Below are 13,226 nucleotides of genomic sequence, written 5' to 3'. Positions count from 1 at the left end.
TCTTTCTGAAGGCTGTGGGATATTATCAATTTTTATTCTTCCATCACCAGATTCTCCAGGCTAAATGCATTCCCTGGCTTGTGGCCTTGTTCTTTGTGTTAAAAGCAGCCATGGTTGGTTCTAGCCTTCCTTACGCCACATCATTCTGATTCCAACTCTTCAGTCGACATCTTTCACTTTTAAGAAGTCTTGTGATTCTTTTGAGTCTCTTAAATAATCCAAATTAATCTCTTCATTGCAAAATCAGCTGCTTACAAGCCTTAATTATATCTGAAACTTTAATTTCTCTTTTCTCCTGTTACCTACCAAGACATAGTTTGTAGTTGTCTTTGGTGGCATTACTCTGCCTTCTCCAGAGAGAAAAGAATAGAAAATATGGCAGATTTCTCACATTTTGAAGATGGTAAATGAAGCCCTTTAGGAAACACCTCTAGAAAAGACAGATTGAGGAAGGAAGTCAATAAGTCCCATGAGAGTTGCATTCTGAGTCTGAAGCAGTTGTAGACCATGAAGCTGAGAATTGTCAACTCTGAAGAGAAATGCCAGAAAGATGGTGCTTTGAGATTCAAGCCTAGGAATAACTTTCATGGAAAGTACCCATGAAAGGAGTGAACACACTGGCTTACCTCCTGGAAGGAAGGACACACAATGAGAACAAACTCCAAGGTTTTGATGGACAGGAAGAAGTCCGCAGCAGTTTGAGAGAGAGCAACTAGAGAAGGATAATTGCAATTGCAATGATACTCAGAAGGACAGGACCAGCCCTGGAGAAGAAAGATGTAGGCACACATCTACATCTTTCTTTTATCCACCAAAACCTCCATTTATTTGCTTTCCATTGTGAAGAAGTGCTTTCTTTGGTAAATGAGTTTCATGAAAAGAGGCCTGGCATCTAAGGATACAAGCCTTCACTGAAATGTGTCACTGAAGACAATCCTAATTCTGGACATGATGAGAACGAGTGCTAATATTGTCGGGAACATCTGTGGACTCATTCTTTAGGACACTCAGGCAGCGTACATGCAGCATGGTGAATGTTCTACATTTTTTGACTATCTTTTCAACTCCTCTTTTGCTTAATATTCTGCCCTATTCTAGTAGACCAACTGCAGGCAGGCAAAGCTGTGAATGCTGAATTGCTGCTATTCCCAGTTTTTTTCAAGAGGTTCCCATGATTAGCCACTCCTCCTCCAGAATAAAGGCCAGCCAGCCCATTCATAAAAATGTTGAGCTATAGAATTTCCTGACAACAATATGCATGTGTGATTTCCTTCTATTGTAATAAATTCTAAGACGCTAGCTAAAAAAAATATGGAAAGTGAACTGTGAAGGTTAGGCAAAAAAACAAAAGAAAGATAACTTATTTTTGCACAAATCCTACCTGACCCCCACTATCTTGTGAATGAACCTTGCTCAACTTTTGAAACCTCCCTCATCTTTTATCCTGAGGAAACTTTCCTGTCCCCTTTTCCTTTTGGGCAGGGTAGGTTATTCTGTTTTTTGAATTTCCTATTTCATTATGTTACACAACATATTCTTTTCATTTTTAGATTTATTTTATGTGTATGGGTGTTTTGCCTACATCTATATCTGTGTACCACATTCATGCCTAGTGCCTGTGGAGTGTGTTGGAGTCCATAGAACTGGAGTTACAGGCAGTTGTGAGCTAACTGTGGGTCCTCTGCAAGAGCAGCAAATGCTCTTAACTGCCCAGTACTTTTTGCCTTTCTTAATGAATTGTTAAATACCAAGGCAAGAGCTAAACATTGCCTGAGCCTACCCCAGGACCAAGTGCATGCAAAGATTTTAATATTTTATTAAAGGATTAATAGTACTTTAATTTCTCTAGATATTTTTAAATGGTAGAAAATAAGGCAAGCTAATTTCCTGAAGAAAGGAATGGCATATGTAGATATTGAGAAATGAAGATGATGTGTGGCAACTTCTGGATAAAAGTAGAGAGTGGAATTTATTGTAGATATCAACTCAGAACTCCTTCCTTTTTGGAAGTGTGTGACCCAATGACTTACACATTTGGCTGGACTTCACTTATCACATCTAGCTATTTTCTCAGCACTTAATTCAGTTAACTATTTACAGTGTAGACATTTGCCCAAAGCACCATGCTGAGTACTATGGCAGTAAAAGGAAAAGATTCAGATCTGAGCAGTTGCTATTAAATCATTCCTACATGAATTGCCCCCAAGCACTGAACTCACATAATTTCCAATGATGTCAGGGTGAAATCCCATTGCAAATAATTTCCTGTTAACAAGGGAACATGTACTCGCTTGTCCAAGTCAGACTCCTCCATCTTTGCTGTTGTTCGTACACACCTGGCATTTTATTCATGCCTTTGTGCTGCTGATTTTCATTTTGTTTTCTGGCCGGTTGTGTGTATCTCTCTCCTCTAAAAAATAAGATCTGTAGGTCAAATCTGGCTCATTATCTGTTTTTAAAAATGCAGCTGTATCAGAACATAGCTATGCACATTCCTTTTTATATTCTTTATGATTATTTCTGCAATACATATCCCATGGCCCACAAAACAAAAAAAAAACATTTATTACCCTGCCATTTATACAGAAAGCTTGCTGACGTCCATTTTACTGGTTGACAGATCCTTAAAGGAAAGAGTTATACTTTATTCATTCAACTCAGCCCAGTACAGTTGAAAAAAATCAATGAATGTTTAAATTTATTGTGCATTGGACACCATTCTAGGTATTTGTGACACAGCCTCCAAAGAGAAAAAAAATCTCTGTTCCTATACAGCACTGTCTAGTGTTAGAGACATTAAAGGGAGACATCAATAAAGAAAGTAATAGACTATGTTAGCAATAGATATATCTAAAGAACAACAGACTGAGATAAAGCAAGAAGGATTTCTATAAGGAATGGGTAGTTACGGTGGTAGTGAGGGAATTAGTTTTATGTGGGTTCAGATAAGGTGACTGTAGAGCCCAGAGTTACATGGATTCCAAAACTGTATGTGCCAAGTAGAAGATGGGATGCATTTGGCATATCTGTGGATTGACAAGGAAGCCATGTACCCTGAGTAGAACAAGAAAGGAGTAGTGTGGGAGGAAATGAGCTCACCGTCTGAGTCTGTTTTCTAGTGCTGGTTTTATTGTGGTGCATTTCCCTTTGACTGACATGGGAAGCCCCTGGAGGGAAGAGAAGAAGAGAGGCAGAATCTGTCATGTTTTAACAGGTTCTCTACCGTCTGAATGGGAGCTAGACTAAAAGGAGAAGGGCCAGAGTAAGGAGAAGACATGAAAGCATTTAGAAAGGTCTTGTGATAGCCCAGGAAGGAGATGATAGTGGCTTGGCTCATGATAATAGAGGTGGAGTGGCAACAGCACATGGGTCTCCCTTTTTGGACCAGCTTAGTACCTAGCACATAGTAGCCTTCTCTTGAATAAGTGAATAAAATGTCAGCATTTCCACTGGGATGCCCAGTGGAATCACCCCCTGGAAATTCCCATGCTACCTCTATGGGAAGGAATCTGACACTTCCACTAAAAACATAGTCATCATGTAATATTTACCTTTCGCTGTCTGACTTATTTCACTTGTCTTAATGTCCTCTGGTTGCATGTAGATTGCCGCAAATGACAGAATTCCGTTTTTATAACCAAATCGTATTTCACCATGTGTACGTACTGCATTTCTTTATCTGTTCATCAGTTTACAAACACTTAGGTTGTTCCCATAGCATGGCTACTGTGACTAATGTTACAACAAACATGGGAATGCAAATGTCTCTCTCACATACTCATTTTATTTCTGGATCACATGGCAGTGCTATTTTCAGTTTTAAAAAACTAAAAACTCAATTTTATCTATTTGTGTTCCATGTACATCAGTGTGTATGTGCATATTCACATGTGTGCAGGCACACTAATGTGTGCGATCATGTGGAACTCTGAGTTTATGTTGGGAGTCTCCCTTGATTGCTATTCACCTTATTCATTAGGGCAGGGTCTTTTAGATTAACCCAGAGCTCTACAGGCCTAGTCTGGCTAACCGGCTTGCTCTGGGAGATTGGTTTCGTGTCTCCTCCTCCCAAGCACTGGGATTACAGGTGGCCTCCACCCCCACCTAGTGTTTATGTGGGTTCTGGAAATCTGAACTCTAGTCTTCATGTTGCATGACAGGTGCTTTAATCATTAAGAATTTACCCATTCCCACTTCCAGTTTTTTTTGCTTTTTTTTAAAGATTCTCCACACTTTGTTGTTGTTGTTTTAATGTATTGGCTTATAATACTGTATAGGATGGAATACTAGATAAATATTATATAAATATATATGCTATATTTATACTATATACCGTATAAATGTGTGCAAATACAGTATATGTGAAAATAAAAATTAAATGGAAATAATTTGGCTATGCATGGTGGGTGGCGTGCTTCTGTGATAGTGATTTGCTCTGATGATCTCCACACTCAGGAGATAGAGGCAAAGAATATTGCAAGTTTACAGGAGGTCTGTAATATATAACAAGTGCCTGGCTCAAAAAATTAAACAGGAATATATTTAAGTAAGTAAATAACATAAAAATTAACAACAATCATCATAGAATAGAGCACAGGAAAAGGCCTACTATTTTCCTTTGATTTTTATGCTTCTGATAGAAAAGGAGAAGAAATTTGACACGGAGATAATTTTTTTTTTATCCACAGTTAATCAAAGTCTTGCTTAATAGGCAAAACCTTTCAATTTCTTCGGAGCCGTCTACAGGAACAATGTACACAAGTCAGGATGATGAAGTCTCTTAGAAGAGCAACCTTTGGTTTTACATTGCAGACTGGAAAGATGAGTAAGCGCCGGTATTTAAAATTGCAGCCACGCCTTTATCAGGCAGTAAATATGAGTGTCTGGTCACAGGTTGTTCCTGGGCTACTAGTTTGCTCTTCTAATGTTTAACAGGCCCAGGACATATACTTCATACTCTTTACTGATCTACCAGTTCGCAGTGAGGTGATGGTGTTTCACTGAGCTGTGCGCGCTCTTCGTATTTCAGATGGATACTGTTTCATAAAAGGTCAGATGATTCTAGAAACCCTGCCTTTTGCAAAGAAGCAGAGGTGTGAATACAAATGACTGACTGTCAGAATCACTAAGTACAGCTTTGGAAGTGAAGCCTTCCCATAAAGCCAACTGAGAACTTTCTACCCTTGTGAGTGATTTGCACCTCCTGACCTGGTAAACCTCACTGTTCTCCCACAGCCTGCAGTGGGCTGCATTCTACAGCCCTCCACTAATGGCCTTGAAAGGGAGAAGGTTCAAAGAGGCTTAGTTCCCAGGCCTGCTAATGAGCAGGAGGCCTCTTCACCCTAATGAACTGGTGCTTGTGTGGGATTCTTTGCCTTCCCTTTTTTGAAGGGAAGGGAGGCAGGAGTTCACAAAAGCAGTGAGGTATTTATGGGAAGGGGCACTTTCAGCTGGGCCACCCGATGGTGGCCTGGAGGGGAACAACAAAGCTGGCAGAGGTCATGCCTGGGCCAGCAGGGTTGTGAGTATGAGACAAGACCTCCTGCCAGCCAGGCTCGTTGCTGGCAGCAGTGTCAAGCCTGAGATAGGATAGTTTACCAAGTGGGCTGCATAGAATTCCTCAGCAGCCTTGGCATAGTCTTTCCAAGTTGCTTTCTAAACTGTAGTTATCATTGTTAGAACTTACCAAACGTATGTAATAATATTAGTTATTGGCGTTGCAGCCTTCAAAAAGGCTCCCGGATAGTTTTCTCTGTTTCTCTCTGCCTCCCACATCCCGCTTCTGGATTAAACAATAGAAGAATAATGAACATATGCCAAAAATACCATCTCTACTATGATCATCTTCATGCAAATCTATGTATTTTTTTCCTCAAGAATGTCTTGGAAAATGATGTCCTGAATTTAAACATTATTTCTACTGAAATGCATACATTTGAGTTCATATATGCTGAATGCTCATATCTCTAGTGGGTATGTCTTTACAGTTGAATATCCTGATCTGCTGTTGCAAACTGATAATCCTTAAAATGCATATACATTAATATTTAAGTTCACCAATTCAAAGCTGTGAATGATTATGGCTGTAACATAAAATTATTCTGATCATACACCAATTATAGAAATTATAGTTTCAATTAGTTTTCAAGTTGGATTTAGACCTTTTAAAAGCCAGAACTGTGGAAAAAAACATAAAAAACAATAAACAGTAAAAATGAAAGCTGTCACTTTCAACAATTAGAAAATGCTAGGCTCATTTTTTTAAAAATCATTTGCTCCCAGTAAAGAGAGGCATTTGGAACATATTTTTATTTTTCCTTCCATGACCTGTGCTTGGAATTATTCTGAGATGCATTCAAAGTTGACAGCCCCCCCTGGCTGACCCCTCATGCTTAATCCAATCTTACGTTCTGTTTCCAGATAGCTGATCAGCTTCCTTGGATTTTGCTGATGACCCCGGAGAGTTTTGCCTGAAGATGGAAACACTGGAGTCGGAGCTGACCTGCCCTATTTGTCTGGAGCTCTTTGAAGACCCTCTCCTGCTGCCCTGTGCACATAGCCTCTGCTTCAACTGCGCCCACCGTATCCTGGTCTCTCACTGTGCCACCAACGAGCCTGTGGAGTCCATCAGCGCCTTTCAGTGCCCCACCTGCCGGCATGTCATCACGCTCAGCCAGCGAGGTCTAGACGGGCTCAAGCGCAACGTCACCCTACAGAACATCATTGACAGGTTTCAGAAAGCATCTGTGAGCGGGCCCAATTCTCCCAGTGAGACCCGCAGGGAGCGGGCCTTTGACGCCAACACCATGTCCTCTGCCGAGAAGGTTCTCTGCCAGTTCTGTGACCAGGATCCTGCCCAGGATGCTGTGAAGACCTGTGTCACTTGCGAAGTGTCCTACTGCGATGAGTGCCTAAAAGCCACTCACCCGAACAAGAAGCCCTTTACAGGCCATCGTCTGATTGAGCCAATCCCGGACTCGCACATCCGGGGGCTGATGTGCCTGGAGCACGAGGATGAGAAGGTGAATATGTACTGTGTGACCGATGACCAGTTAATCTGTGCCTTGTGTAAACTGGTTGGGCGGCACCGCGATCATCAGGTGGCAGCTTTGAGTGAGCGCTATGACAAATTGAAGGTTAGTCCGATCCGCCTTAAGCCAACCCCTTTCTGCCAGCAAATGTCATGGAAATAAGACGTGTATTCACTGCTAGCTACATGGTGGGTGAAGGTTTTCTCTTCACCTTTGTTGTCTGATTAGTTGTAGCATGTTTTTGGCAGCCTATAAATGTTACACAATGAGGGTATCTTGTAAAAGTTGACTGCTGCTTGTAATTTTAGTGTTGTCAAGGTGAGGGCAAATTCTAAAAATCTGGATCATTTTCAACCCTTGCTGTTTGTCTGGATCATTTTCAATGTCTGCAGTTCTTGCAAAGAGAGGAGAGAGAGAAAAAGATGGGGGAGGGAAAGGAGCGAGAAATGGGGGTTGGAAGATAAAAACCTATCTTGTGAGCATTTGTGGACATTTATTTTCTTCACTCATCCATGAAAACTAGTTTACTCACATTGTACCTTTATCTAGTTACTACACGAACAAAGGACTGGAAGGAAGAATGTCTGTAGCAAATGTGGGATTTTAGAGGACATGTGGCCTCCTTTTGTAAGTGATATTTGGCTTACTGCTGAACTATCATGTTCTGACAGTCTCAAGTTTCATGAGAGCATTCCTGTCAGTATAGGCTTCTTTTATTCAGTGACTTTAGAGGCAAGACTGTCTGAACTTCACTCACTTCTAGTAAGAAAGCATCCAAATTCCATCATGGGGGATAGTAATTAGTATGGTTACATGTTAACTTAAAAAAACAAATAAGGCTCTAAATAAGGTTCGAAAGCACCAGGGAAGAAATAAAAACCCATCTCCTGTTGTCTGTTCAACTTCAGTTGACTGTGGGCCTAATTACTGCAAACTCAGCTGAGAGAGTTCAAGTGAGGTATTATGTTCATCATCTAATTTTAGATCACAAGACACTAATTAAAAGGAAAGGAAGTATAATTTAAAAGTGCTAAGTAAATATATACTGAAGTCCTTCCTCTCAGGAAAAACATAGCAACTTGTTGAGTAAACAAAATGAATCACATGACCCAAAGAGTATTATTGCTCAGAGAATATCATCACCTTTAACAAATGGTTCCTATCCCTTCTCCTAATGCTAACGAATGGTTGTATTTACTTGGGCTACATAGTTGATTTTATGATGACGAGGATTAAGGAACCACATCTGGGATTCAACTTTGTGATTTCTTGACACACTGAGGCAAGTTGACATGCTAAAGTGAATCCCTGCTTCTAAATGTCACGGGGGGAAGTAAATGCTATACCTGCACAGCATTCCTCACTTCAAATGTCCAAGGAGTGAGTGGCTGTAATCCATCTGTTCACCATGTAGAGGAAGTTTGCCACAATAATTTAGGTAACACTGGCAAGAGAAGATAGACACCCATTAGATTCTGCGGCATTGCACAGCGGTAGCAGAGAAAAGTATCACCAAAGTGGGTAACAGGGAAAGGAATGTGCATAAAATTATGACTAAGTCAATTTTTCAAAATGCCAGATGGCTGTCAGCTTGTAAAATCCATGGTGATCTCCTTTTAAACTTTCTTGTCTTTGGGAGGTAAAGAACTTTGGTATGATTGAATAGAGATCTTTAATCTTCCTTTCCTTCTTGTCCTTTATCAAGAAAATATTCTTTTGATTAGATTAAGGATTATTTGTTAAAACAATATCATCATAATTAGGTTGCATATTCAACAACTCCCAGGCTTGCTATTTACATTTGGTAATCAAGTTCTGCTCATTTTCTGTGTGCTGTCACAGTACAGTTATTAATTATTTACATAACATCTTCAAATTTATGAGGAGATATTGCAATAGCCCTTTCTCTGATGAAAACGCAAATCTGCAATCCAGTGCATTTGTCTAATTAAGCCAATGAATTATCAGTCATTGATATTGTCACAGGGAGGATCTGACAATTAACCATGTTGTATATTTTATTTTCTAATTACAGGAATATAGGCATATAAACAACATCCAATGAATGGAAACACATGTGCAGCTGTTCAACAAAATATATTTATGAGCAATTATTTACAGCTATTCCATGAAATGTGCTTTTAAGCATTTGCATGGATAACATACCAGCAGGGCATGTTTGTTCAGGAACATGCCATTAATGTTAGAATAAAATATCATAAGCATATAGGACATTTGGGAGGTGATGAGATTCTAGTCATCACAGACCAATGAACACATGTACTTTCCTGTTTTGCTAAAAACCTAGTACAATATAAATGCCGATTTTTTTAAAAAAAGGAATTAATAGCATAATGAACAGACTCAAACCAAGGAATTGTGTGTTTTTATTAGTTGTTACAGTGGTCTGAAAAAGTAAATGGTGTTCTGTGGGATTTCATATTGATACATATTTGTGCTGATATGATTATGAAGAATAATTGTTTCCTTTGATAATGTAAAATTGGGGGAGCATTTTAATTACATCAATATAAAAGATGTATGGTTCTGTAAAGAAATGAAATACAGCTGGCATGGTTGTGCATGCCTTTAATTCCAGCATTCAGGAGTCAGAGGCAGGTGACTATCTATGAGTTCGAGGCTTACCTGGTTTTCATAGTGAGTTCTAGGCCAGTCAAGGCTATATATTGAGACCCCACCTTAAAAAATGAAACAAAACAAAACCAGAAATGAAATATAGTTCTGTACATCGACATCCATACCTGAAGCATAAAAGATAAAACAACATAGCATTTCAACATGTAGAATTCATGTATGTAAAATCTGACACATCTCTATTGAGATACTGTCTCAAAACGGAAAAAATATTAAAAATATCTTCCATATCATTTGAAAGAGGGTCACTTCAGTAATCTGCTGCTTTCAGAGACTATGCATGAGAAACGTTCATGAGACAGTAAAGCAGTGAGAAAATTAAACTCACATTTCCTGAACTCTATTTTTTTAAGGTAACAAGAGAAGTCTTCATGTCAAATGCAGTCTCTAAATGAGGCACATCAAAACATGACATTTTAAAACATCATTTTAATTGAATTTTAAGAAGCCCTCCAGTCCTACAAACTCTGGTTAAAGACTTGATTTGTGAACCACATAACTGACATATAAGAAAGTTTAATAATGCATTCTAGAGTTTCCAAGAAATTACGATGTAGTTAATTCCTCTCTTGCTGTGCTCACATATCGTACTGGTCCTCTTGTTTCTTTCCTCTAGCTGAGGCTATAAAAATATGCTAAAAGAGAAAAATTGACCTTTCACTGTCCTTCACTCACCCCTTCAAACAAACTGAAACTGAAGTTCAAAACTGCTCTTGCTATGCTTACTTAAAGGCTGGCTGTGGGAAGTTCTTCATGCAAAAAAGCTTTCAACGGACCAACCCACCGAGATTTAAAAATTATCCCTCCAAAAGCTCTATTAAAGCTCAAATTTCTTTATGTAGCATTTTGCATCTGGAAACAGAGATAGGAGATTTTACTCTTAGGTTTAATTTTTTTTTTAGATAGGCTTTCACTGTATAGCCTTGACTTGTATGATACTCATTATATAGCCCAGGTTGGCCTTGAATTCTCAGCAGTCCCCCTGCCTCAGCAATAGAAGTGTATACAATCATGCCCAGATAAGGTTCTATAGTTCTGAAAGTCTTTCCCAATTTGCAATAATGGTGTGAGAGGATACTGAGCTGGAGATTGTTTTCTTTTTTCTTAGACTTTCTATAATGTGTTTCTACTATAAAAATAGAAATAGGGCTGGGCCTGGTTGCACAGGCTTTTTATCCTAGTTAATCTAGAGGCCATGACAGGAGGATAGTAAGAGTTCAGGGCCAGCTGGGGCAACATAATGTGTGACATACTCTTTCAAAAATAAGAACTAAAAGAGAGGACTGGAGCTACTGTTCAGTGGGAGAGAGCTTGCCTAAAATGTGAGATGCTCTGGACTCAAATGCCAGTACCACCAAAAAACCAAAAATCCTATTTATGTATAATGCAGGCCATAGGCCAGTGTGTGTGTGTGTGTGTGTGTGTGTGTGTGTGTGTTATAGACACACATTGTGTATCTGCATGCATACATGCTGTTGCTTATTTTAATATTAGAATCTTCATAATTCTGAATTATATGTAGGTAAGTTGATGTTTCCAGTATTCCCTTTATGGCAAACAATAGCAACAACTATAACAATGTTAACTGTGTTCCTAGAATCTTAGTTTAACTATTCTCCTATTACTTTAAATGTTTTAACTATTCCTCCTATTACCTTAAATATTCTAACCATATCTTGACTATTTGGTGGATGAATGGAAATAATTGCAAGATTTTGTGGAGTCATTAAAGTTCCAAACATATGCATACATATATTTTTTCAGTTAAATGTATATTGCATATGGTCTTATTTATGTACACAGCATTGCTTATTAGACATTAGTATGTTTGTTCATTGTATCTTAAATTTCCTATAGTCTCAACAATTGGTCTATTCTGCTTAATCAATCAAGCAGTGACTAAGAGAAGTACATTTAAGCTTTCCACTGAAGAGAGTGAACTTTTTAAGTTCTTTTCATACCAGTGTCATTTTTCTCATCTCAAGACTTTTGATGATATGTCATGAATAACAAACAAGATTATAGATCTTTTGAGAGGTAATTGATAATTAAGTTAATGTCCGTTTATTAAGTGAAGGTAATATGCACAGAAACAGTCATCATCTTCATGGAACTAACAGACTAGTAGGGAATTCTAACAGTCAAATATTTTCTCTGCTGCTGGTGGAGGAAGTCATATTGTGTCCAGAGCAAAGACTCAGATACAAGTCTTAGAGATGGAGAAATTCTTCCCAGAAAAAAAAAAAAACATCTCCACATACCACTTCCAAGTCTTGTATTAGAAAACAATGTCAAGTATCAACTATAAAACTCCTGTTATACATCACTCAAATTTGACTTTTTATCAATACTACATTCTTTTTGTAATCCTATATAGGTTTACTAAGCAGTTCACAAGTACTTTAGATTAGATTTTAATTTAAAATATATACAGGTTGTATGATGATTCACCACATGGTATTTAAAAAAGTGAGTCATGTATTTTCTAAAATACTTTGTGTGTGTGTGTGTGTGTGTGTGTGTGTGTCTCACCAGTTCCAACTGTCTCCCTCAAAAATAGTTTCTGTTTGTGCTTACTTCATGGCAACATTTCTGTAGTCTACAATGTGTATATATTTTTAAATATTCCCATGTGGTACGAATAAGGTTGTGAAATATTTGTAAAATACACAAAAATGGCATTTTAATTTCTTTAGTTTGCTGCAAAAATATTTATGATGGAGTGGGAAGAAAGTGTCTCCAGGGACCTATTCTTATGGTGAAGCTCAAAGCCACTTCCCTTCCCTCCTCCTTTCTACCTGTTTACTCTCTCATGATTTCCCCCTCTCTTATCCTTCACTTGCAGGGAGAAATTTACTATTGCCTGATGATTTATTATAATTGGGATCATTTTTTGTAAGCTCTGGGAGTTCGGAAAGTGCACAGACAAGTACACAAGGTACCTCTGAGTCATCGGACTATGTAAACAAATGTAATACTTAGGCACATTACTTAATGTTCCTGTGCCCCATTTTACTTGTCTATAAAACAAGGCTAGTAATGTAATGTGCTTGCCTTTACAGAAACATGGGAGAACAAAATGAAGTGTTTCATGTAAACTCTTAGCATTTTGCCTGGCCCAGAGGAAGCTTGCAATATGTCAGAACTACTGTTAGAAAGCAGGAGGCAGCGTCTAATGGTTAAGTGCGAGGACTTTGGCATTTCACTGGCTGCCCAATATTATTTTAGCTATTGCTTGCCATATTTATGTGTGAGATAAGAGTGCATGTTTTTCCTTTAATGTATTTTGTTTTATTTCGAAAGTACCTAGCCACAGGTAGAGGCATGCCAATTATAAATACTTGTTGAATGGCATGTGCAGAATTGATTGATAGGTTAGACAAGTGTTTGGGGATTCAGAGGAGGAAGAGATGACTCTGGTGTTGAGTAGACAATAAACCTTGCTTCTTCAGGGTTGTGGAATTTAAGCTGTGTTGACAGATCAGTGGATTATGCATCAAAGTAGCTGAGTAAAGCTTCTGCGCATGCACTGGACCAGCA

At 38.6% G+C, this 13,226-nt stretch overlaps 1 protein-coding gene across 5 annotated transcripts in view; it reads left to right on the top strand.

Moving 5' to 3' along the window:
• The window catches only part of Mid1 (midline 1), a 214,542-nt gene that overhangs the window by 99,364 nt on the left and 101,952 nt on the right, over positions 1-13,226 (top strand). For 4 of the 5 annotated variants that reach the window (XM_052712989.1, XM_052712777.1, XM_052712852.1 and 1 more), the window contains one exon: positions 6,421-7,136. In XM_052712989.1, coding sequence (XP_052568949.1) covers positions 6,477-7,136 — 660 coding nt within the window. In that variant the 5' untranslated portion in view covers positions 6,421-6,476. The remainder of the gene's footprint in view (positions 1-6,420; positions 7,137-13,226) is intronic. The other variant, XM_052713065.1, reaches the window with a different exon arrangement.

This window comes from Peromyscus californicus, unplaced genomic scaffold, assembly GCF_007827085.1.
Source record: "Peromyscus californicus insignis strain IS unplaced genomic scaffold, ASM782708v3 Scaffold_10__1_contigs__length_136768540, whole genome shotgun sequence".
NCBI classification, from domain to species: domain Eukaryota; kingdom Metazoa; phylum Chordata; class Mammalia; order Rodentia; family Cricetidae; genus Peromyscus; species Peromyscus californicus.
This window is presented reverse-complemented; position numbering and strand designations above follow the sequence as displayed.